At 51.2% G+C, this 26289-nt stretch overlaps 1 protein-coding gene across 1 annotated transcript in view; it reads right to left on the bottom strand.

Moving 5' to 3' along the window:
* The window catches only part of SSBP3 (single stranded DNA binding protein 3), a 165394-nt gene extending 156073 nt beyond the window's left edge, over positions 1 to 9321 (bottom strand). Inside the window, exons 1-4 of the mRNA XM_052636505.1 lie at positions 9185 to 9321; positions 8114 to 8186; positions 7830 to 7891; positions 4979 to 5063 (exon numbers count right to left, since the gene is read on the bottom strand). Of these exons, the coding sequence (XP_052492465.1) occupies positions 4979 to 5063; positions 7830 to 7891; positions 8114 to 8186; positions 9185 to 9240 (276 nt within the window). The 5' untranslated portion in view covers positions 9241 to 9321. The remainder of the gene's footprint in view (positions 1 to 4978; positions 5064 to 7829; positions 7892 to 8113; positions 8187 to 9184) is intronic.
* Between the last annotated feature and the right edge of the window lie 16968 nt (positions 9322 to 26289).

Here is a 26289-nt window from a genome sequence, read left to right as displayed (position 1 = left end):
CAGAGCCAAACACAAGGCCGTGAACTTGCCAGGACTTCTGGGCAGATGGCTAGGCTGGCTTATCGCAGGGGAGAGCACGCCTCCAGCTCCTCGGAGCTGCCCCTGCCCGCAATGCCACCCTCTCACGCCCCTGCTCCCAAAGGGTTCTGGCAGCCGTGGACACTCCTCGCCTGGCAGGAACCTCAGCTCAGCACATCCAAGGAGCGCCCTCTCAAATATCACTTTGCTATTTCAAACCCACCAAGGACGCTGGACCCCTGCCACAGAGCCACAAATACCTCAGCTCCCGTCCACACCCAGGACTCCGGGGCGCTTTTTGACTTTAACCAACCCGCTTGGAGAGACAGGCTCACAGCTGGGGGTGCAGGGTATGGGGGTCAGCTGAGTCCTGCTGGGGTGTGCATAAGGGTAGGAGAGAGGCTGACCTGAAAGGGGTCGAAAATCTTCAGAAAAGGGAAACTGAGGCTCAACACCTGCCAAGGTCATGGACTCCACGTCCACTCTGAACCCCAGGTTCTTCACTGGGGATGACGGGTGGGGCTTGGGACAGCATCCATGAGCCTCCTGAAATCGTGCACAGAGTCTCCTCTGTGGGGACACACGCGTTTTCTGGAAGGGAAGGCCATAGCTTTTCTCGGATTTTTCCTGCCAAGACAGCCACTGCAACATAACAAACTCCCTTCCCAGAGCCTGGGTCCCATCTCTGCCAGTGACCCTGCAATTCACCTCACAGGGGCTTTAATTCTCCCCTGAATTATTTCTTCAGTGACTATACATAGGCCTGCTTTGGGTCAAATGCAAATACTTTCTCTCTGTTTTGTAGGAATTCTGTATCAAATGAAGGTTGTCAAAAGCTAGGAGGTAGAATCTGAAAAACTGGGAACTGGTCCCAGCTCTGCCACCTCCTGGCTATATGCCCTCAGACAAGCCATCTCAACTCCAGGCCTCAGTTTCTTCATCTGTAAAATGGGGGTCAGGTTTAATAATAAAACCTGCTCACCTGGCAGCTATGAAGTCAAACTACAACCACGCAATGATAAAGAGTTCTGTAAAGTAGAGCAAGCTGAGTGTCACTGCTCTCCAGCACCTTCAACTCAGACACTGAGCTGGTGGGTGGGAGTGTCCACTCCAAGAAAGGCCAGGACCAGACAGACATTGGTGTCTAAGAGAACCCAAGGGCTTCATCAGCATCTGAGAACCTCTGCTCTGGCCACAGGAGAACAGCAAGGAAACCGCAGCCTGGGTCCCTGTGAGACTCCTCCCATGGCCTCAGGGCTCTGCTGACTTCAGGTAAACCCAACTTCTCAGAAAAGTCCATTCCAGGGACTGAACCCGCATCCCTCTGAGTTATGTGTGGTCAACGTCAGGGCACTTTGGCTTATACACAATGACCCAAGCAAACTGAAGCTGCCAGGTGTGGAGGGGCGGAAATAGACTGTGACTCAAAGAAAAACTCACCAATTCAAAGAAAATTTCAGTCTCCTCTGACTGAGTCACCTGGTTCATTCCCAGCCTTGTAGCCTGGCTTGGACCAGAGAGATGCACCTTTGAGGTCACCACACCTTAACCCACCACCAGGAAGCGGAGAGCACCTGCCAGGAACACAGATTTACTTCCCTAGGAAAGCCAAGAGCAGGATCTTCCATGATGAGTTCCTTCCCAGTCCCATGGGAGTCCCTTCTCACCCGCGCCCCACACATACTCACTACCCACAGAGGCCCAAGCAAGTACCTGAGCTTCACGGACAAACCATGAGAACCTCTGAATTTCCTTGGTTGAAAACAGAAGGCCAGTTACCACACACTCTTATTTACACTCCACTTTATCTTCTAAAAAGGATTTAAGATAACACACATTAACATACATTAAAATCACCTAATTCAAGATGACCCAGCAAAAATGAGTCATTGAAAGACCATCTTCCAATATTCTACCAGCTATTCCAAACCAGGTTATTCACTGACCTCAGATTACCAAAATACCCCCAAATGGGTATATTTTTCTTACCCACAGTTTCTTAATCCCTTCATCCATTTAGTATGTATGCCTACCATGTGCAAAGTATTGTGGGAGCTATAGAAATGAATAGCACTGTAGATGACTAGGCTCTAGTATGGAAAAAATTAATAAGCTGTGGTTAGAAAGACAAACCTGAATGGGAAGTTGGCCGGAATAGTGCAAATACATCTGCCGTGGACCTCTGGAGCCAAGTCTCAGCAGTGTTAGGAACACAGATTCTGGAGTCACTTATGACCTGTGTTTGGATCCTAACTCTTACAGCTATGATAACCATTCTGTGCCTCGGTTTCTTTATCTGCAGAATAGAGTTAACAAAATGCCTTCTTTCCCAGGGCCACTGGCAGCCTGAAACGAGAGCTTGAACCTAGAGTACTCAGCACAGGGGCCCAGCACGTCGAAAACCATCAACAAAGGCTTTGGACAGGTGGTTTGTACAGACACTGAGAGAAAGAAGTGATCAGAGTGTGCACGCAGCAAAGTACCCTGAAGTCCTCCCCGAAGAAGCTAAAAGGTGACATGATGGGTAAGAGAGGCACTCACTCCAGCTAAGAGGAAGGCAGCCCAGGAAGAGGCTGCAGCAGTTAATTCTAGCTGGAAGGGGTTAGGGCAAAGAAGATGGTAGCTGTGGGACCACATGAAGATCTGAGAAGGACACAGAGAAAAGAGGGAGGGTTCCTTTTCATCAGTTTCTTAAATATTTTTTTAAAATTCCCATTGCTTCTCTGTCATCTCTGCAATTCAATGCCCATCCCCCCGTAACTCTTTCACAATAAAGATGGTCCGTCCGTTCCAATCCCCCAGTCATCAACCCAGCCCTCCTCTCACGTGACCTGACTCTCAGATCACATCACATCAAGTGGATCCCAATCCAGAAGAAAGGATCCCAAGATCTGTAAATCCTGGGCCTCAATCGCTGTGACTTCAGCCCTTGCTAGCATTTTCTAAAGGTCTACACCAACTTCAGCAATCTCTACACGATTCTGCTGCCCTCCCTCAACAAATTACTGAAAGAAAACCCATGTAAACTTTCACTGCCACCATACTGTTTTAAGACTGCGGACCAAACCACGAACTGCTAAAGAATCTTACGTTATTTACTAGGGAGCTAAACTTAGTTAAGAATCATTAACTTCTCTAAAAGACAGCATAGACATCCTACGTCAAGAGAGTAACTTGAAATAGGTATCTCCACCAATCCCTACTCTAAGATGGAACCATCTGCACAGCAGTTAAATACAGGCCACAGAGGAACTGGCTGTCCACAGGTTTAAACACAGAACACACACACATACAAACACACACACACGATTTTTACTAAATAGAAAGGTCAAATTCCCCAAGTATTTTTATATGGCTAATGTAACTCTTGGCCTCCGCCCCTATCCTCCAGCCTCCAGCCCAGGAAACCCTATGATCACCACCACCAATTTTCCCAGAAGAACCACATCACAAGTGAACCAGCCCTCTCACCTTTTATTACTAAAAGTTCACCAGGCCATAAGTACCATTTGCCAGCTTCTCTCCTTCAGCCCTGGAGAGGGCACAAGAACTGGTCAATCTCCTCAGCATCCCACACCAAGAAGTATTAACTTCTCAAAATCAGGGAGCCTCCAGTGGCGTCTCTAAGTCCTCATACTACACAGAGAAATTTTCACCACAAAGATACTCAGGGCATGGGACTTCACCACTTGTGAAACTCAACCAAACGGGTTCTGGACTCCCAGGCCAGTTTCAAACTGCACGCAGGGGATGAACATGGCTTGGACAAGTGGGTGGTCCCTGATGACATTCAAAAAACCAACTTCCGTGTCCTGGAGCTCAAGGGACCATTCCTCCCCACCTCAAGCACAAGTGGATAATCAAATAACCCACCTTTCGAGTGCACACATGTGCACACACATTAGACACACACACACAAACACTTAACTTTCTACAAGACCAACAGGAAGCAAAGGAGGCTGGGAAGATCTTCAGACCCTTCCCCTTCCATTCCACTCACCTCCAGAAGATCCTAACCTGCTTCACCTGAAACAGTCGAAAATCTGACTCCACCCCAATTGGAATCCAATTTTTTTAAGGGGGGGCTCAGTGGGAAATGGACAGGCAGTAGATCTCTCTCTTATACGCATTTCATAACTCTTAAGAAACTTACCCAGGGAAAAGGATTGACAGAGTACAAAGCACTATACAATGTGATCAAACTTTCTTCACAAGAACATTTTGAACACAGTATTATGCACCAGCCAAGGACCTCAAAGTATACATCTTGGTGGACACAACACAAGGCCCCCACTCACAAACACACAATGTGCATACACGCTGCTGCTGCTGCTAAGTCACGTCAGTCATGTCCGATGCTGCGCAACCCCATAGATGGCAGCCCGCCAGGCGCCCCCATCCCTGGGATTCTCCAGGCAAGTTCACTGGAGTGCGGTGCCTTCTCCGAATGTGCACACACACACACACACACCCAAAAACATCATCTGAAAGATCACTCTGTGGAAAGTAACCTAAGAATCTATTTCACCAAAATCTCACTCAAAACACACCTTCTACTCCAAAACAAAAGTTTCATATCTGCTTTTTATTTTTCTTGACTGTGGTCAACTTTTTCACAAACCCGCACCAAATAGGGTTGGTCACCCCCATCCCCCAGCAGACTGCTCAATCAGAACATAAACCCCACAGGGCTCAGCCCTGCACAACGCCATTTAATGCTCCAGATAGGTGTCTATGCTCTTTTGCATAATTACAACATTATGAAATACCGTTTACCAAGTTAGACAGCTGCCGGAGGAGGGTACGGGGTGAGGGAAGCAGAGAGGTGGGCAGGATAGAAAGAAAGGCAAGGAGAAAACAAAGACCACTGCCAACTGGCTGTGTATTTGCTTTTGGTACTAAAGAAGTTCAAGCTATCCAACCCTGTAATTATTGCCAGGATTAAAAATTTGTTACTCACGTAATCATGAAAGGCTTTTGCTTCACTTGAATGTTCACAAGTGTCTCGCCTTTCAGGAGCTGCACAGTAAAGGTCCCAAAATACGCTGCAAGTCGAAAAATAAAATAAGATCAGGTTACTAATTATTACTTGTGTGCCCAATGGCAAGTGTACAATGCATGGTACTAACAGCACCAGGTCTCCCCAAGGCTCAGTCCCACCTTTTCAGCCTTCACTGGGCAAACTCAGTCTACAAAACAAAATGGACCCAACCTCTTCTGACAGCCTGGCATCTGTAGTAAGAGCAATAGTTCTCACCCTTCAGGCACCTACTATGTGCATGCCCATGACACTGCTTGTAACCCCCAAGAGCTGTAAGGTGGGTGATATTATTCCCACTTTATACACAGGACAATGAAGGCTCAAGCCCATTAGTGCAACACACGCACGGATGCCCAAGGAGGACAGGTAGGAATCTGGATGGAAATCCATGCCCGTCTCATCTCTCATATGAACACCCCCACCTCCACCCAAAATGGCTGCATTTCATTAAACGATTAAATTGTCAAAGTCACGACTATGATTCATATACACAGAAACCTGGGTGACTCTGGCAATAAAGAGAATCTCCAGGTTCTTAACCCAGAGCCCATACCCTGGAGGCAGTTGGTGTGGTGTAAGGATTCTACCTGTAGGAGTGGGTGATGGGTCTTGTGTGCTTTTGTTTTCTGAGAGAAGTTGTATGGTTGGGGCTGGTGGGTCTGGCCACCACGGACCCCTGCCAGCTCACCCCCACTCTTACCTAGGCCCTCCCCCAAGGCATTCCTATATAAAAACCATTCCTCCCCTGCCCATCAAAGAACATAAATCCATAGCCCAAAGGTGAGGTTATGGATGATCAAGTATCTTGTTTTTCCACAATGACATAAAGCCCACCCCCCCTCAGACAGCCACTTGTCCAGCAAAAGCAGAGTTGGGGGGAGATTTCCCAGCCTAACTCCCCTCTGTGATTTCTGTATGGTCACCCCAACCCTTTGCATTATGTGAAAACAGACAGACAAATCCTTCGTCAACCAACAAAACCCTATACAAACATGAGGTCGTCTGTGGTATCAACAAGCAGCCTTAGAAACCCTCTCCAGGTCAAGAGCCCAAGGCCCAGGGATAGGAACTCGCCTGAAGGGTAAAGTGTGCACCAGAGCAGAGGTCTGACTCCTGGACCAGAGCGCCTGTCGTCATTATAAACAGCCAGCCCAGAAGAAACCATCTCAACTGCCAGTTCTATCTGTCAGTGGACAAGCATCTCACTCCAGGTGCGCGAGGAACGCAGCCTGGCCCTCTTCAGATCCGCTCCACCGCTTCCTCCCACTCCAAAGGCTGTGGTCATCTGCTCGGTGTCAAATCAGAGTCCCCACTGCCGGAGCCCGGCACGACACACTCTAGTTCCCAAGGCAGAGATAAGGTTGGAGAAGTTGTGTATGGGGGGGGGGGGGGCGGGGGGGGGAGCGGCGCAGTGATTAAGCACAGAACAGGATAATCGGGGACTTTTATTAACTGTAGAGGGAGGACAGTCTACTCCTACTAACAGCAGAACATTCCTTTCTGTGCTCTGAGGCTGCACATATTTGATTAACTTCCTCTACATGCTACATTTCTAACACGACAAACTCCCTGGCCCCTTCTGAGTAATTTTTACTCATAAGCCTAAGTGTCTGCAAAGTCCGTGGTGGCCAGACTGGCCAGCCCCGGCCACGCAACTTCTCTCGGAAAACAAAAGCACAGAAGACCGGCCACCCACTCTTACAGGTAGAATCCTTACACCACACCAAACGCCTGCAACTCTGCAGTTGCGAGGTTGGCAGAAGTAATTAAAAACTCATCTTCTCTGCAGCAAGTTAGAACAGACACTTCATCCCCCTGCATCTCAAAGACACTTGAAACAGTAACCCGAGCTGGCGGTCAGGTAAAAGTGCTAAGATCCCAAGATGGGGCACTGAACTGCAGCAAAGTATCAAAAACCACTCTGCTCTCTTTTCCTTTTGAAAAAGATGTCAAAGACTCCACCAATCGGTCTCACAAAACACCCAAGTCTTACTCAAAGCAACTGCTCCCGCTAAACCTAAGCCTCTCTCCTGGGGGGCTGCAGACCAGGAGCGGATCTCTGGTGGTCCCAGGCAGGCAGGGCCCAGGGGCCTGGGGAGAGGGTCACAGAAACAGCCCCCAACTACCAACGACAGGCATATGCCAGCTCTCAGTAAAATGAAACCTGGAGGTTTTAGGGCTATTTAGAGGGGTGGGGGTTTGGGGGTGGGAACATCCAGTCAGTCTGAATCAGTATCTTTAAAGGAAGTGGCAGCCTCCTCTTGCTCTTTCTCAGAGTGCCTGGAAAAGGTACCCATGGATGTTTCTCTCAAAGTTTCGCTTATAGAGGAAAAAGGAAGGGACAGGCCAGTTGTAAAACAGACCTGGTATCTCAGCCACCGGTCCTGCCCCACCCCCACTCCCTCTAATTAAAGCAGCATGCAGAATTGACAAAAATCCTTTCAGGTTTTTTCCAAGTCCATGCTTACTGCTTCAGAGTGAGATGTAAAAGTAAGGCATTTCTATTGCAACACTAGGCATGATTAGTAGGTTCTCACCAGTGGGAAAAGAGGAGGCAGAAACTTTATGCATCGACCTCTGCTGCCCTTTCCCTTCTCTGCCAGTCCTGGTCTGAGGGCCCAGAGGCGCCCTGCTCTCTACAATGCTGAGGACTAAAGCACAGGGAGCCTGCTCCAGACCCCCTGTCTTTGTTCACTTGGACCCCGGGGGGCTCAGAACAAAACACACACACACACACACACACACACACACAAAACTATCACAAACTTACCACCACCACGAGTGCAAAAACCCAGGCGGTTCTCCCAACGTGATGTTTTTCTCCCATCGAATCTAGAATGGAGAGAACAGAGACAGCTCAGGGCAGCAGAAGGAAGGGGTGGGCTGGGGGCTTCCCGGAGCCAAAAGGCTGTGAAGACCAACTAACAATAAATGCCAAAAGGTGATAAAAATTCAAAATGGTGGCCACAGTGGCTGTTCCAGAAAACAAAGGCTTTAAGAACGATGGGGAGGAGGGGGTGTCAAGAACTGGATGACTGGGGGAGTTCCACTCACCTCTGACAAGAAGGTCTGTGCAGACTTCTGTGCTCCTACGTGCAGTAAATATTCGTAGACATATAAAGCTAACCTGGAGAGTGGGTAGGGGGCACAGAGAGAGAGGGAAGGCGTCAGATCACACTGGTGCTCGCTCCTGGACCGTACCAGCCAGCTTCCAACCCTGTCCGTGCTGTCCCATTGTGGCCCCGACCAGAGGTGAGCAGCTAGCTCGGTCCTGCCTGGGGCCAAGGGTGCGAGCAGTTAGGGGGTGGGTACCAGGAGACGCGTTTACTTCAAGCCGCGGGGGCTGAAGAGCAGCCCCCGAACTTGAACTTCCAAGTAGCGTCGGGACCAAACCCATCTAGGTCTCTCAAACTCGCAAACCGCCCGACCCCAGAGCCTCGCTTCTTTTCCCGACCTACTCCTTGCCACCAACCCACCCTCTCCCCAGTTTTGAGGGTCCGGGGAGACTCAGTCCTGGACTCCGGGGTGCTCCGCGTTCTGGAGAGAGCAGCAAAGCGCCGCCCTCACCACCTCCCCCCGAAACAACTGTCCCCCAAGCTAGGGCCAAGCCGGCGCCGCTGTCCCTGCCCAGCCCGGCGCCCCGGAGGGCGCGGGGCCGGCGGTGGGGCCGAGGGCAGGGAAAGCAGAGCGCTCCTGGCCGAACAAAGCCCCCGCCACGCACTCCTCAAGCCGCGGGCGGACAAAAGGAGCCTTCGGGGCTGCAAGAAGCCACGCGCCCCCTGCTCGCGCCCGGTGGGCAAAGTGCGGTCACCGCCGCGAGCTCCCCGGCCGGGGCGGATACCCCGGCTGGCTCGCAGGACCTCGCCCACCCCTCTCCGCGGGGCCCCGCGCCCGGCACGCCCCGGGGCCACCAAATGCCCCCTCCCCGGCGGCGCCCCCCGACGCCCCAACCTCAGCCGGCTCCCAACAATGGGCTCTCCCACGCCGCCCGCCGCGGCCTCGGGAAGGGGCCAGGCTGGCGGTGCCGGGGCCCGGAGCGCAGCAGCCCCCGCCCGCCCACCTGCCTCCCACCACCCGCCCGCAGCCCGGCGGCGGCGCGGCCGCCACTTGGAAAATAGGGCTTACTTTTCCCGAGCCTGCCCGTCCGAGGGCACCGCCGAGCCTTTGCCTTTGGCAAACATGGTTTGCAGAGAAGAGGACGCCGAGCCTCCTCGCCGCCGCCGCCGCCGCCGCTACCGCTCCGGCTGCTCCCGAGCTGCCCCCTCGCTCCCGGCCCCCTCCCCGGCGCTCGCTCGCACACTCGCTCGCGCTCTCCTCGCCGCGCTCCCCTCCCTCCCCCCCAGGCGCTGGCTCCGCGCTCTTTCCAGCTGTCAAAGCGTCAGCCCCGGCCGCGGCCCCATCGCCCTGGAACTCCTCCCGCGCCGGCTCGGCCTGGAGTGCCGGTGCCGCCGCCGCCGCCGCTCGCCCGCCGGCCCGGCTGCCCGCTGGCTTGCTCGCGCGCCCGCCCGCCCGGCTCCGCCTGCGCCGCCCTCTGCGCCTCCTGCACCGCTGCCGCCGCCGCCGCCGCTGGTCTACTTGGAGCTCAACCGAACGTGGCTACCCCGGCGAGGGATCGAGGCGGGCGTCAACGTCCCACGATTGATTGGCGCCTCGGCCAATCTGCGCGCGGGGGCGGGCCCAGGGCGGCCCGGGAGGGACGCCCTGTCAGCGCCCGGCCGCGGCAGTCCCCGCTGAGGCCGCCACCGAGGAGCCGCTGTCCCTGCTTCTGCGGGCGAACTGGGGGTGTCCGCGGGCGCGAGCCTGTTTTCTCTAGATGTAGGGAGAGGACGCGAATCGAGAAGGGGGAGCTCTAGTCTCCCGGCACCCGCGAAGAGGGGCTCCGACCCGCGGTCTCCGCGACGTGGACCGCTGGGGAGCGGGTGGGGGGCGGGGGGCTCTGCGGCATAGTCGGAGGGGAGGGGGCGCGGACCCCTGAGCCGAGCACCGCCGGCTCCCTCCCGCCACGTCCCTCTCCCTTATCTGCCCCTCACCTCCCCCCGCCTCAGCCCGCGCCAGCCCAGCCCTGATCTCCCCCTCCCCCTCGCCTGCCCTTCCCGTGGGCTCCGACCCCGACCCCCTCCCCAGACTCCCACTCGCCCCCACCCTTGGCCGCCCCGCCCGTGGTCCTCCCTCTCGCCTAGTGTGGCTTCGGAGCGCAGGGCCCGGGGTTCCACGCTGGGAGCTGGGCGGCTCGAGCCGGCGCCGAGGCGCGCGGCTGCTCCTTTACTAGATCATTAAAATACTTCGGAAAACCCCAAAGTGGAGTCGCGCGAAAATGGCCCTTGGCCTGCTTTGGGGAACCTGGGGGAAGGGACTGAAGACTTGGGCTAAGAGAAGGGAGAGTGATTGCTCCCAAATTTCCAAGGTCTGCCCGCCCTAGCAAGTTAGCCCCTCGGCTTCTCCGGGAGAGATGGTGCCATTCCAGGGTAGAGGGGGCTGTCACCTGGGCGCCCCGCTGCGCGGAATACGCGCCACAGAAATCTGCAAACTTCAAATAAATGGAGCTAAATTGGGGAGTGGGGTACGAGAGCCAGCCGTGGGGGGAGGGGAAGCTTCCATTGTCAGTGACCCAGGTGTACAATGGGAAATTGAAGGGGGCTGGCAGAGTGACCCAGCTATTTGCTCCTGACTCCTTTTTGCCCACGCCGAGAACCCGAGGACACACTGAGTGTCCCTCATTAGACACTCTTATGACGAGAAACCAACCAAACAGGGCAAGACTCCCCCATTTTCAGACTGTTTTTAGAGCGCGGTTCTCTTTAAATGTGATAAAACACTGTCTCTTTAAAAGAGTCAAGCAGAAAAAGCTGTGTAAGCGCTGATTGGCTGCCTGTTTGGATACATCTTTAGGGGAGCCTTGAAACTGTTAGCCTAGGTTGATTTTTTTTTTTTAACTGCGCTGTTCCAATAAACAAGTAACGCCCCTCCCCCTAACATGCCTCGCACCAAACAATTAAAGGATAGGTCAGTGTCCTGGGGAAAACATGTTTCAAGTAGGAAAACTCAGAACTAGATTCAACAAAATAAGGGATAATTCACTACCATTAAAGTTTGCTTATTTTGATTTGTCGATGAGAGAAGAAGGGGCTTTAAAAAGAAATGCCCCTGCAGCAAACAGACGGCATTGGTTCAGGAAGGAGACTCTGGGTGCATTTTTGGAATAATGTTCTACTCAGTGTAACAGCTTCCCTAAATTAGAATACAGCCAGGCCCTACCAATGCCTCTGGACGCACTCTTCTCTGCTGGGACCTAGAGCTTGCAGGGAAAGGAGGTAGAAAAAAGAAAACACTCCTAGTCTCTGGTTGTCTGTGTGCTAGCTCCTAGTTTAAAGGTTGTTTTGTGAATGAGGGAAGCATGGAGGTTGGGAGGGAGTTGAAATACAACCATAGGGGAGAGAAGGAAATAATTACAGTTATTTTTCCCCCAGGCGGTTTAATTTAATAGGGCTAACTTAAGGTACCTTAGAGCCCACGCTAATTAAATTGTCCTGCTCATACCCTTCCCCTGAACTTCTATTTTTGATGGGCTAGGAATGGCCAGGAATGGCTTGTCAACAGACTGACTCACAAGAAGCCTGACTCATCTTGGGTCTGCAAGGCCCACAAATTATGAGTATCATGAGTGTGGGTTAGGTCCTGGCTCAAGGAAAATACTGCCCTTCTCTGGCCCTGTCTCTATCAAGTTGGCCATGCTTTGTCAGTCAGGGTTGCAACACAGGTATATCTGTGCATCATTTTCCTCATCTGTCAAATGGGAAAGGGGGATCTTTAATATCTCTTTAGAGTCTGATGTTTTGTGACACTAAGATTTCCTTTCTATAGTTTTCTTTCCTCACACCCCACCCTGAAAAAAAGGACGAGTACCTCCTTCCAGAACAGGTGTGGCATGCGTTTCAGGAACCTGTGCCAGGCTCTCTGTCCCTGTGGTCTGCCCTTCCCTGGAACTTGACAGAGAATGTTGGTAGGTTGGTGGTGAAGCTAAAAGAGATAGTAGGAGGGCCCAGGCAGATGGAGAAAGGCAGGTGCCATAGCCTCCCAACCTGCTGGAGAGAGGGGAACTGATGGGTTCGCAGGAAGCAGGACCCCTCAGCAGCCCCAGCACAACGACCCAGAATGCAGTCAGATCAGAAGCAAACACCCTACCCAGGAAGGGCACGGTCTCTGTGGAGCAGCTGAGGGACTGACATGACAGGTGGGCAGAACTTGGAAATTGGGAGCAACGGCTCTCTTCACTTAGGCCCTCCATCCATTCCCTCAGGCTACTTTTCTCTGTTGGATCTCCTAATACCTCCCAATGGACCTTCCCCCCACCATCTTCCACCACCTCCTCTGGCCTGGTCTCTCTGCCTGGAGTGTCTCCCACCCCACCCCTCTTCTTTGATCATTCTTTAAGGCTTACATCCCCTCCAGTGCCTCCTCCATGAAAACTTCCGTGTTTTTCACTCCCAAATCCCTTTAACCCTCTGCTTGGTCTAGTTTTTCGCTTAACCTCCAGTAGCTCTCTGTTCATTCTGCCCATTGTTGTAGCCTTTTGTTTACTGTCTGTCTCCCCAGCCAGAGGTAGTGGTGGGGGAGTGGGAAGGAACCAACTCTCGAGTCATCTGTGTCTCCAGCACCTAGCCCAGGTGTAATACCTGTGTGCAGTTAACAGTCCATGCCCACACCAGGGGCTACAGGGAGCAAGAGAGGAAAAAGTGATCCCATTCCCCAAAGTCACTCCAGCATAGGTAAGGAAATAAGAAATGGACACCACCAACAGTAAGATTAGATAGGACCACACCTCCAGCTTTGCCCGACCACCTAAACTACAACAGCTTGGAAGTACTGTACTTTCAGTTCCCAGAATACACCAAGCTATTTTACACATCCTCCCTAGGCTTGTTCTTTCTTCCTCGCTCTCTATTCCTCCCTCCCTCCCTTCTTCCCTCTTTCTTTCCCTTCTATCTTTTCATTTAGGACATGTTGATTGAGCGTCTGCTATGTACTGAGCACTGTTCTAGGAAGAGGGTAATAAACCAGGCAAAATTCCACAGAGCTTACACTGCTGTGAAATCCTCTGCCCCCAAGCGTCTTCTTGGTACAGACTCCTAATATTCTAAAATTCAGCCTGGGAAAGCCTTCCCAGGACGCCCTCTAGGAGCTCCTGGTCTGAGCCAGAGGTCCCCGGAAGCCCCTCTGCCTCTCCTTAACCATGACCTTTGGTTGGCCGCCCCTCTGCTTCTCTCTGACCATGTCCACTGTGCATGAGTGTGGTCTATGTGTATTGGCCCCACAGGAATGTGAGTACCTCTCCTCACGGTCAGGGAATGATCTTCATTCCCCTGTGGACCTCCAGTACCCAGCCACGGTGGTGAAAAGAATGGGACACGTGAGTATCTGAGTGACCAAAATATGGAGGAACAAGCAGGTGGGGTGGAAGAGGGGAAGGGGAGGTGGATTCCCAGCTTAGGCTAGGATGGCCACTCCTTTACTCAGCTACCAGAAACTAGAGGGCAGAAATTCTGGGCTCTAGGATCAGGTTGGTGGGGGCCAGGCCTCCAGAAGTTGGCACTTAAAGGAAAGAAACTTCAGGCCCGTGGGCTCAACCCTGGTGGTTGTGCTTGCCAAAGATGCCAGAGGTTTGCAGCTCTATATCTGTGTTCCCCACAACTGCTGAGAGGCTGGGGGCTGCCCTGCTGTTCCCCCAACCCCCCCTACTCAGGGATGTTCAAACGGATGCTGGGCATGCAGCCCATCCCCCTCCTGCTCACTGGGTCCTAGAATTGCGAGGAGACACCTCTGGTCTATACCCTGGACTACTCTGCCCAGCGAGGCTCCTGCCCAGGCTGATCCACCCCAAGTTTTTAGCAGAAGTTTCCCCAAGGGCTTTGGGGGCCTCCATGGGAGCAGTGCAGCTCAGGGCTTTGCTGATAGACTTTGGGCAGGTGATTGTCCGCTCTCTGAGTCTGTGTGTGCAATGAGGTTGTTAAATGAGGGAACTGATGGGGAGTCACTGGCCGGGCTGTCAGTCAACATTGGCAGAGCCCACAGTTCTGACACCTTTGGACAATGGAGAGCCACTACTCTGATGGTTGTGTGGAGGCTCCTCAGAGACAGTAATTGGAGAAACATTTTGTAAATGGAAAATGATGATTACTCCTGATGTTATTAGCCTAGCAGAGCCAGCGAACAAAGAGGTGCTCAGGAAGAAGGAAAAGGATTTAAGTTTAAAAATCAAATGTGTTTTTACAACATCTTCTGAAGGACATAAACTTATCCTGAGCCAACCTGTAGCAAAATGGGTTTTAGGCAATTTTTTGGATAGGTTTAGTTCTGTCTGGAAAGTACCTACTATGTGCTGAGCCTTGAGCCAGGGACACTTGGAAGTACAAGAATATATGAAGCAAGGTCATGCCAGGGCAGGCTGGGGCCAGGATGGTGATGTTCTGGTCCTTCCTCAGTTCCTGCTGCACCTACCCTACCTCCTGTCCAGAGTGCCTGGCCTGGAGTTCAGTCCCATGAAGTCAAGGAGAAGGCTCCATAAAGCTTTCTGCTGTGTCCAGTCCCAGGAGAGTGTTCCCCCTTGGCCTCCTCCATCCTGCCTTGGGCCAACATGCCTCTGTTTTCATTCACCTGCCACATCTTTGCTCCTGCTATTCCCTTTGCCTGGAACACTTTCTCCCAAATAAAGGCTTCCCCTTATTTCCTCACTCCCCCCAAGTCTCTGATCAGACATCACCAGAACCCTCCCTAATGGACCTCTATGGAATGGCACCTGCTCCTCCCTTATCCTGTTCTATTTTTCTCCATAGCAACCATTACCACCTGACATATGTTTGTTTATTTTTTTCTTACCTATTTCCCTCATTAGAATTTAAGCACTGTGGGTGGGAGTTTTATCCTCACTCTTAGAGCTGGTACTCAATAAAAATGTGTTAAATGTTGAATAAAATAATGCACTTAGCAAAGGCTTCCTGAACATCTGGCATGGACTGGGCATCACAGTAGTTGCTAAGAATATAGATAATCTCCTTCTGTGTGAAGTTTACAGCCCAGCAAGAAAGATGGGGTTAATTCTGTAGGCACACGGGTAAACATGTTCTGATGAACTGGGCCAAGGAGAGGATGATCCCAAGGGGAAGGTGTGGTGGTCAAGCAGGCCTTCTCTGTGGAGGTGATGTTTGAATTGTAAAGGATGTGTGAGAGTGAACTCCTAAAGGGAGAATGTTCCAGGCTGGGAAGGGAAGTCTCTTCAGTAGCGAGGAAGCTACCAGGTGGAGTTATTGCTAGCTGGTCCTCATGGCAGGAGCAGAATGCCCAGCCATTCTGCAGGTGTCCCTTGCCATGGTATCAGAGAATCCCCAGAGCAGAAAACAAGAGCTCTTTCCCACAGCTAAGGAGAGGTACTACGGGGTAATGCTTCAGAGAGGGTGTTACCGTAGCAATGCGTGTGAGCTAAGTCACTTAGGTCATGTCTGACTGTTCGCAATCCTATGGACTGTAGCCCACCAGGCTTCTCTGTCCATGGGATTCTCCAGGCTGGAATACTGGAATGGGTTGCCATGCCTGTAGCAATGGCTGGAGTGAAAATGGGCTGACCACTTTCACAACCATCTTGATGGCAACTATGGAATGAGAAAGAAATAAAGAAAATAGCAAGTATTGGCAAGCATACAGAGAAATTGGAACCCTTGGGCACCATTGGTGGGAATGTAAAGCTGTCCAGCCACTATGGAAAACAGGATGGTGATTCCTCAAAAAGTTGCACATAGAATTACCATATAACCCACCAATTCCATCTCTAGGTATAGACCCCAAACATTAAAAGTAGGATTCAAACAGATATTTGTGTACTGATGATCATAGCAGCATTATTCTGAATAGCTAAAAGATGGAAACAACTCAAATGTCCATCAACAGATGAATGGAAAAACAAAACATGGTATAGCCAGTCAATGGAATATTATTCAGCCTTGAAAAAGGAATGCAAAAATCTGACATGTCTGCAACATGGATGAACCTTAAAGACATTATGCTATGCTATGTGAAATAAGCAGACACAAAAGGACACAAAATGTTGTATGAATCCACTCATATGAGGTACCTGGAATAGTCAAATTCATAGAGATGGAAATTAGAACAGTGGTTGCCAGAGTTGAGGGAGGAGAGATGGGTAGTTAATGTCTAATGGGTACAGGGTTTTGTTTGGGGAAGATAAAAAAGTTTTGGTGCTGATGGTTACACTACAATATGAATACACTTAATGCCACTAAACTGTATGCTTAAAATTGGTGTATATTTACCACAATAGAAAAAAAGAGAGAGAAAAAAATCTAGGGTGAGACTGATGAGGCAGGGCACAAGAGGGGTCCAATGCAGGATATCATGAGGCTTCGGGGAGGCACTGAAAAAGGGGGAAGCTTTTAAACTAACCCAGTGGTGGTGGGGTGGAATGGAGTGGGAGATAGTCAGGGAAAGCTGTGCGGAGGAGGCCAAGTTTAAGTAGGAGTTAGGTCGTGGGGGGCAGGTGTGGGACGTGTTTCCGACAGAAGGGACAGCATAATTCATTAATTCACTCCGCTGAGGCTGGACCTTTCAGGGCTTTGGGTGTCGTGCTAAGAAGCTTGGTCTTTGTCTGCCGGTAGGAGCTTTAACCAGGGAGTGACCTATTGGTGTTTCAGAAAGAGCACTCAGGGGGCCATTGTCGAAAAGCCAAGGGTGGAGTTCAGTGATGGGCCGGCAGCAGCTGCAGTGAAGGGCGCTAGAGCTGGCTAGGTGGGGAGAAGCTGAAGGATGAGAATTTCCAGGGCTCGGTAGCCGAAAGGATGTAAGGACGCTAAAAGGACTCCCCAGCTTCTGATGTGGGTGACGGGTCTGCCAGTCTGGGAGCCCCCCGAGGTCGAGCAGGTCTGTGGGTGGGGAGTGTGAAGAGGTCACGTGAAAAGTTTGAAAAGCCCATCGGCTGTTCAGATGGAGATATCCAGGAGACAGGTAGATAATGAGTCTGGAGCCCGGGAGACCACTCTGCCCTAAAGATGTAGCCTGGAGAGCCATCAACATCTAGAATTTAGATTCAAGCCGGAAAGGGTAGCTGAGGTGCCCCAAGCATAACCTGTGAGGAAGAAGACATGAGGGCTTGGTTCCCACAGTGTGGACCTCCGGGCATCAGCGATGCTAATGCTCCTGAAACCGGCTCCTACCAGTTTCAGGACCCCAGCTCTCATCTGATTTCCTTCCTTCCCCTCTGACTCTTCTGTTATCCTTTGACGATTCCTTTTTCTCCAGCCTCCTCTTAAAATTTTATTAGTCAGGCTATCGCTGATCCAATGTTACATAACAAAGAGCCCCCGTGTTTCAGTGGCTTATAATAAAAGCTATTTCTTTCTCACTCACATGTCCACAGTCAGCTGGACAGTTCTGCTTCAGAGTGTAGTTTGAACCTGCTCTGTGGGTCTCCCCTGCCAGGGCTCAGGCTGAGAGGCAGAAGCTGCCTGGCATGTTTTTTTTTTGTTCCTCTGACATATTTTTTTTTTAGAGTGGGAGAAAAGAGCACCAGGGGCCAAGCCAGCCATGCATGCGTTGCATCTGCTCACAAGTCACACAGTCAACCTCAGCCTCAGTGGGGCAGAGACTATGCCTCCCACAGGAAGGGGATGGATATTTGCTGAACAGCAACACAGACTACCACAAATGAGCATCTCTCAGGCTGTGTGCTTGACCTTCTCTTTCTTGTTGGGCAAGTTCAGCCATGCACTTGGCATAGACCACACCTGACCTTCGTGATAACTTGAATCTATCCTACTGACCCAGAGTTTTTTCTCAGCACTTTATCTGTGTAATTACAAGGCAGTCCCACCTGGATATTCCTCGAGCACGTCAGAGCTCAAGTGTCCAGAACTGCACTCTTCCTTTCTCCCTATCTGATTCCTATTCAGTCCCTATTTCTATATACCACATCACCACCTAGCCAGTTACTTGGGCCAGAAACCCGAGCATGGATCTCTGTTCCTTCTCTTCCTCACCTCCAGCCAGCATCAGGGTTGATCAGTTGGACCTAGTAAATTCCCCACGGTCTCTCCCTGGACTGTCATCGCTGCATTCCGGTCCTAGATTCCAACCCCTAATGGATCTCCCTGCCTTCAGACTCTCCCCCACTATCCCTCGCCAGACAGAGGGATGCATTAAGGCACAGATGTGACCATGACATGCTCCTGCTTCAGTGCTTAAAAGTGGTTCTCTGAAAACTCTTCATCTCATGCAGGATGAAGCCCAAGGTCCTCAGCAAAAAAGTTCAAGGTCCTTCACAGTCTGGCTTCTCTCTCTCTCTGCAGCCTGTTGCTCCCCAATGTTCTGAGCAGCAGGGGTGGATGTGATGATGCCCAGGACTTTGCAGCCCACAGAGGAAGCAGACAACTCCACTGGTACTTATGCTACACGTGACAGGTGTCATGTTGGAGCATAAAGGTGTTTTACATATTGCAGGGGTGCTAAGCTGGTGCAGGGGGTCGGGGAAGGTGGCCTGGAGAAGGTGGTCTTCCTTGGACCATAATGCGAGTGACAGGCGTTCTCAGAAAGAAGGTGAAGATGGAGCTCTGAGGAGCACCAGCAGGTCTGATGGAAGAGAAGGTGGAGAAGGAGACCGAGGAGGCCTGTCCAGAGGGGCCAGTGGGGAGGAACCTGGGGAGGGGTGCCAGGGAAGACAGTGCTGCAAGGAGGGTGCTGAATGCCTAACGGTGGCTGAGCAGCAGAGTGCACAAACAAGGCTTTCAGATAGCCGGTGAGAGCAGTTTTAGGGGAGTGATGGGGACAGAGGCCGATTGTGGTGATGGACATGTGGTAGGGGAGCCATACAGAGACAGTCAGTGAAGCCCGCTCTTTCAAGAAGTTTGGCTGAGGGGCTTTCCTGGTGGCTCAGAGGTAAAGAATCTGCCTGCCAACAGAGGAGACATGGAATTGATCCCACATGCTGTGCAGTAAGGAAGCCTGTGCACCACAGCTATTGAACCTGTGCTCTAGAGCCGGGGAACTGCAACTGCTGAAGCCCGTGCCTTGGATCTGGCGCTTCACAGCTAGAGAAGCCACTGCCGTGAGAAGCCTGTGCATTGCAACTTGAGGGTTGCATTCTCCGCTACTAGAGAAAAGCAGCAACTGAAACTCAGCACAGCCAAAAATAAATAGATGATTTTTTTTAAAAGTAGAAGTTTGGCTGAAGCCTGGACAGGTGGGGCTGTGGGGGAGAATGGTTACATGTTTATGTATGGCTGAGTCCCTTCCATGTTCACCTGAAACTATCGCAACATTGTTAATCAGCTATACCCCAATACAGAATATCTTTGGTGTTAAAAAAAAGTAAAATAAAAATAAATTTGGCTGTGAGCAAGTAAGAGACAGACCAGCCCCCTGGGGTAAGGAACTTTGCTTTGTTTGGGTTGAAAACAGGAAACACTAGACCTGTGGAGATGCTCATTAGAAGGAGGGAGTAGTGAGGAGGAGGCTGGAGGTCCTAAGTAGATGTCCAACACCGATGTAACAGCAAAGTTCCTAAGAGGGTGAGAAGGTAGGAGCCAACACCAATGAGAACCTCTCTGGGAATAAGACAAGGAGACTGGGTCTGTGCCCTCGAGGTACTCACTGTCTACAGGGGGTTGGCGGTGGTGGGGGGGACCTTTGCCGAGGAGATAAGCTTGGAGCTGGGGCTTTGAAGGTTGAGCAGGAGTTTGCTAGGCAACCCAGCAGGGGCAAAGGGATTCCAGGCAAGACAGCATCATAACACCTGAGACAGCTAACAGGTGAGAGTCCACGGTTGGCTCAGGGGGTTCTGGGGGTGACGTGATGCAAGAGGGGCCCTGGCAAGATTTGGCACCTTCTGCGTTGACTTTGTGAATACCTGGGAACTCGGGGCCCAACATAATAGGCACCTGTGGACTGCAAAGAAAGCCAGGGACTGTGTCCTGTTCACCTCTGTGCCACCCAGGACCTGGTTGACAGGTGCGCTGAGTGGATGAAGAATCTGCGCTCCGACAGCATACGTCCATCCTGAGGGTGAATGTTGTGAAGACTGCAGGCTTTCCTCATTCATCGCACTGGGCTGGGGTACCCAGTGAGCACGTCCCTGGGAGCTACCCCTCCCGTGGGGTTGGCCCCTGGGGGGCCAAGGACTAGAAAGCCCACAGAGGAAGGAGGGTACGGCGGCGACTCTCCCTCAGCTATCTGGGGCACTCTCAGAGCAGAGCTCACCGGCTCGGTCTCCCATTCTGAGCTCCGTTTCCACGGAAACAGACATCAGCAACCGTCAAAGTCCCCGCTTTTAAACACAGGTCTCTTCCAAAACTTACTCTCACATGATTCATTGACTCTACAATGGTAGCAACCCACCCTCCACCACTCTGTGAGGAAGAGAGGCGGGCACCGTGGGCAGAGCCAAACTCAAACATGGGGTCCTGGCTCCCAGGCCAGCGCTCTGTCTTTTGTCTAGCGCTGCCCTCAACCCAGGAAGCCCAGAGCCCTCCTGCCTCCTTCACCTGGGCCTTAGTTCACCCATCCATCCAGATGATGGGGCACAGTACCTGAAGTCCACAGGTGGTCAGGGTCAGCCTGGGAGCCTGATCCTAGCACAGCCTGCAGTCTCCAAGGCTGATGCTGCTGGAACTCAAGGTCAGCTTCCTGGTCACTAAGGGCTGGGGACTTGCCCCTGCACACTGGAGCAGGGAGGGGATGGGGGCACAGAGCAGGCTCGGGAAAAAGGCTTCTCAGCACTGTCCAACGGGCTCTGTCCCTCTCCAGCCCTGGAATGCGGTCTGTCCACCTGGCCTCCAGCCTCCACCTTCAGGCTTCTCTGCTCTATCCCTGTCCTGCGGTTCACTGCTTGCTGCATCGCTGCACTTCCAGCCTCTGTACCGCTTCTGTCTCTCTTCATACAGTCCCCTTTTGGTCATTTTGTGAGCTTGTCAGGTTTTTACCTGTCTCTCTGGGTTTCTCTGTTTTCCCACTAGAGAGACCCATGAGGACAGGGGTTTTTATGTCATCCATTGTTGAATTCACAGTGCCCAAGACAGTACCTGGCACATAGTAGGTGCTTGGCAAACATTTGCCAAATGAATTCTCTTTGTATGTCTGTCAAGTCTTTCTTCTCTCCGTCTTCTGTGCTTCATACCTTTGCCCCTCTCTGTGTCCTCTCTTGGCCTTGTGCAAGTAAGTGTGTCAAGTCTCTTGAGTCATGTCTGACTCTTTGCGACCCTATAGCCCTGACTGTGGCCCACCAGGCTCCTCTGTCCATGGGATTCTCCAGGAAAGAATACTGGAGTGAGTTGCCATGCCCTCCTCCAAGGTATCTTCCTGACCCAGGGATCAGGCCCACATCTCATGTCTCCTGCACTGGCAGGAGGGCTCTTTACCACCAGCATACCTGGGAAGCCCGCTGCTATTGCATTTCTTTGGACCTCTGCTTTTCTCTCTTTTCTGTCTTTGTCTATCTCTTTTGCTCAGTCTCTCTTATTTTCTCTCTCCCTCTCTCACTGTTATTCCTTGTAATTGCTGCCTCCCCTCTCTCTCTCTCTCTCACACACACACACACACAAAACCATCTGTGGCATTCTTTCCTGTAAATGTTTCCTAGATTGATGTGGGTTTAGGAAGTCGAACTTTAAGCCTTCAGCCTCAACCCTCAGACAGCCGCCTACACACATTCCCCCCTCCCCCAATTACCATTATAAACAGGACCAGGCACTGGGGCAGCTCACAGCAGAACTGGGAAGTCAGCGATTTGTTTCCAGTGCCTTCCGCTGGCTCCTGAGTCGCTGCTTTCCCCTGCCCAGTGCCCTTGCCCTTCCTGAACAGCAGATCTCCCGTCCCCCCAGCCAGGGCCAAAAGACTGCAGCTCCCAGTGATCTGCTGCAGGGGAAGGCTCTAAGGCAGCCCCTAACTGCCTTGTGGGACCCTAGTCACCACCAGCCTCTTCAGGGGCTTGTCTGAAAGTTTTTTCTTAGGGGTCTGGGGGAAGATGAAGGCTTTGCCCCAGGAAGAGGCATTTTAGAAGCATGAGGGCGCAATGTGTGGCAGGTTCAGAAAAAGAGGCTGTATAAAGCAAGAGAGTTCCAGAAAAACATCTATTTCTGCTTTATTGACTATGCCAAAGCTTTTGACTGTGTGAATCACAATAAACTGTGGAAAATTCTGAAAGAGATGGGCATACCAGACCACCTGACCTGCCTCTTGAGAAACCTATATGCAGGTCAGGAAGCAACAGTTAGAACAGGACATAGAACAACAGACTGGTTCCAAATCAGGAAAGGAGTACATCAAGGCTGTATATTGTCACCCTGCCTATTTAACTTATGTGCAGAGTACATCATGAGAAACGCTGGACTGGAAGAAGCACAAGCTGGAATCAAGATTGCCGGGAATCAAGATAACCTCAGATATGCAGATGACACGACTCTTATGGCAGAAAGTGAGGAAGAACTAAAAAGCCTCTTGATGAAAGTGAAAGAGGAGAGTGAAAAAGTTGGCTTAAAGCTCAACATTCAGAAAACGAAGATCATGGCATCCGGTCCCATCACTTCGTGGCAGATAGATGGGGAAACAGTGGAAACAGTGTCAGACTTTATTTTGGGGGGCTCCAAAATCACTGCAGATGGTGATTGCAGCCATGAAATTAAAAGATGCTTACTCCTTGGAAGGAAAGTTATGATCAACCTAGATAGCATATTAAAAAGCAGAGACATTACTTTGCCAACAAAGGTCCGTCTAGTCAAGGCTATGGTTTTTCCAGTGGTCATGTAGAGATGTGAGAGTTGGACCATAAAGAAAGCTGAGTATGGAAGAATTGATGCTTTTGAACTGTGGTATTGGAGAAGACTCTTGAGAGTCTCTTGGACTGTAAGGAGATCCAACCAGTCCATCCTAAGGGAGATCAGTCCTAGGTATTCATTGGAAGGACTGATGCTAAAGCTGAAACTCCAATACTTTGGCCACCTGATGCAAAGAGCTGACTCATTGGAAAAGACCCTGATGCTGGGAAAGATCAAGGGCAGGAGGCAAAGGGGACGATAGAGGATGAGATGGTTGGATGGCATCATCGACTCGATGGATATGGGTTTGGGTGGCCTCTGGGAGTTGGTGATGGACAGGGAGGCCTGGCATGCTGCAATTCATGGGGTCGCAAAGAGTCGGACATGACTGAGCGACTGAACTGACCTGACACCCCTAGATAACCAGCCTTGCAGACAGCTGCTACAGAAGAGACTGTGGGATGTGGTCTCAGAACCCTGTATGGAGTCCCACAGAACACCTGCTTCAACCTCAGCTCTGCTCCTTATTCTGCATGGCCTCGGGCAAGCTACTTGAGCTCTCCGAGTCTATTTCCTCATTTGGAGAATGGGAGTCAGGATACCATCCTTTTGGGGTGAGATCTAGAATAAAGTACTTAAAGTACTTAACATATAGTACATGCCCAGTGAATATCATTTAAACTTCTTTCGGGACACAGGATATGACAGGCAAAAAGAGAGTAAGGATGGATGAAATATGTGCTGTTCTGGCACTGAAGGCCAGTCTCATATGATTAAGAGCTCTAGCTTCAGGGTCAGAGAGGCCTAAGGGTGAGACATGGTTCTGCCCCGTACTTCTGTAACATTGACCCTCCATAAGCCTGGATTTCCTCATCTGTAGAACAGAGACCATCACACCAACTCTTTAGGTTTTTGGAGGATTAAATAAAAGCTGCAAGTGCTTGGCGAAGTACCTGGCCTGCCTTGTGATCAGGAACTCTTAGATGATTCTAGTTTTCCAAATGTAAGCCTATTGACTGTCACGGCTATTCTAAAAGTGGGTATCATTTCACCCATTTTCCAGGGGAGGAAGCTGGACTTGGAGAAGAGGGGTGATTTACCACGTTATCCAGCTCGCAGGAGGCAGGGTGAGGACTGGAATCGGGCATCCTGACTCCAGCCTATTTCTTGGCATCATCACTGATTCAACTTCTCTCCCCTCCAGAGTTTCCCAAAATTAGGAACCTGAGCCCTAGCACTAAGCCTTCCCTGAACAAGCTCAGGTGCTCACCATCTAGGCAATGATGTGATTGCAAGAGGAAGCGCGTTGTGGAAGCAAGACCCCCTTCTCTGGGAGGCTAAATACCTGGGCTTATCCAGGACACCCCAAGCTCTTAAATTCGATGTAGAACCATAACTGGTGGGAGAGGAGTGTGGAGAGCCAGGAGCCACCAGCAATAGGACGTGTGAAGTCCTTTAGCAAAAGGGTGTCTGCTGACATGAGTTCCAAGGATGTGATCTTCATGAATGTGGCTCATCGCATAGCGACATGGAAACAAGAATAGTGGGTGTGGCACCCCACTGGCACCTTGAGGCCTCCTAAGGAGGGAGGGCGGGAGGGAAGAGATGGAGGTGTTGGCTTCCAGGAATTATCCTGGAGACAGTGAAAGAAGGTCAAGGCAGCAAACAAGGCTGGGCATACCTGGAGCCTACTGACTTCAGGACCGAGTCTCCCAAATGCCTTGGGTCTGGGATAAAACCCAGTGGGTAGCCTGGAGGGGAGGACCCAGCTCAGTCACAACGTCTCAAGCACATATGCCCCTATTCTGTCCCCTGTGCTGTGTTAGTTTGCTTCAGTCGTGTCTGACTCTTTGGGACCCTATGAACTGGATCTCACCAGGCTCCACTGTCCGTGGGATTCTCCAGGCAAGAATACTGGAGTGGGTTGCTGTGCCCTCCTCCAGGGGATCTTCCTGACCCAGGGATTAAACCCACGTCTCCCGCATTGGCAGGAAGATTCTTTACCACTAGCATTATCTGGGAAGCCCCATTCTGTTCCCTACATACTTCAATTCCGAGAGCAGGATGGGACTGCTAACTGAGCTGTCTGCGGGTGCATGGAGGGGTCCTTCTGGGAAGACAGTGGGAATAGAGATTAGCAGCAGAGTCTCTGGCTGATGGAAGTGCCTGATAACACTAATCCCCCCCACATTTTTTTTATTTTTCCAACTTGTCAGAGCTGTGAGTCACTGTCTAAATGAAGGGATTCCCACGCCTAGGTGCTGGTTGGCTGGTAGGTGCCAAAACAAATCAAAGACCCAGGAGCGAAGTGCTTGGCTAGGTTTGAGCAAGGCGCTGGGGTGGCAGGCATTGTAGGCGTGGCACTGTCACTTCTTGGGAAATGAACTGTCTTCGGAGCAGCTAATTTCTCTGCTAGGTATTTACTGATCCTCTGCCACTTTGCAGACGTGATTCCAGTTCTAAAAGCTTGCAACAGAGGGATTGTGTGTGAGATTCGTTAATGAGTTAAAAGAAAGCAGGACCAGGGAAATAAAAGAGAATGAAAATAAGCGATACATCTACTGGGATTGAGCACCAGGTGAAGCTATAAGCTCCTCACTGGCCAAGGCAAAAAGGGAAACATGCTTACTTACGGAGCTCTTGACGCAAAGGAGATAAAAACTACATTTGTGGAATACAAACTATATTTGTTGAGTACCATCTGGTATTTCTAACATATATAATCTCATTTCCTTCCCAATGCTTGCGCCAACAAGCCATTGTAATTCCCATTTTCAGGGAAGAAGACTGAATCTCAGATGTTGTGGTGGATACTCTGATGGTGCTTCACTGGGATGTCCTCCCAGGACTAGTGCACTCAGCCCTCAGCTACGGGGAATCTGGGCTGCTGACACCTCACAACAGCATTCCACCCTGTGCCTTTGCTTGCAAGTAACTAGTTCACCCAAAGTGACACCCTCCTTCCCTTTCAAGTAGAGCTTCCTAGAACTGCTGAGGGGCTAGAAGTTCCAGATGTTTCCATCAGGAGACACAGTAATAAGAGTTCCAGTAAACTTCAAATATGGCTGCTGCCTGATTATTTTGAGCTCCTTGAGCTAACAGATCCTCAGCAAGGAGAGGAATTTCCATCCTGGCAGAGGTGGTTGGCCCCGGTCATCGGGAGAAGCAGAGAAGGATCTGCGTCATGCTCAGGTGGTCCGCAGGGCTGTCCTGTGTACTACATGCCTTGCTTTCGCGGTACATGAACAAGTCAAGCAATGAGTGGTAAGGTAGGCTTCAGACCCTTCATGGTTGAGGGTCTGGGTTTCCACCAGGAAAGTTGCCTAGACCAGAAAAGATTTTAGCAGAAGGTGAGGGGACTCCAGATCGGGTAGCAGGACACTGATCACTGGTATCAGTTGTAGTCTAGAGATCAACTTCCAC

Source organism: Budorcas taxicolor, chromosome 3, assembly GCF_023091745.1.
Source record: "Budorcas taxicolor isolate Tak-1 chromosome 3, Takin1.1, whole genome shotgun sequence".
Taxonomy (NCBI): domain Eukaryota; kingdom Metazoa; phylum Chordata; class Mammalia; order Artiodactyla; family Bovidae; genus Budorcas; species Budorcas taxicolor.
Note: the sequence above shows the minus strand (reverse complement) of the source record. Positions and strands in the feature narration are given on the sequence as shown.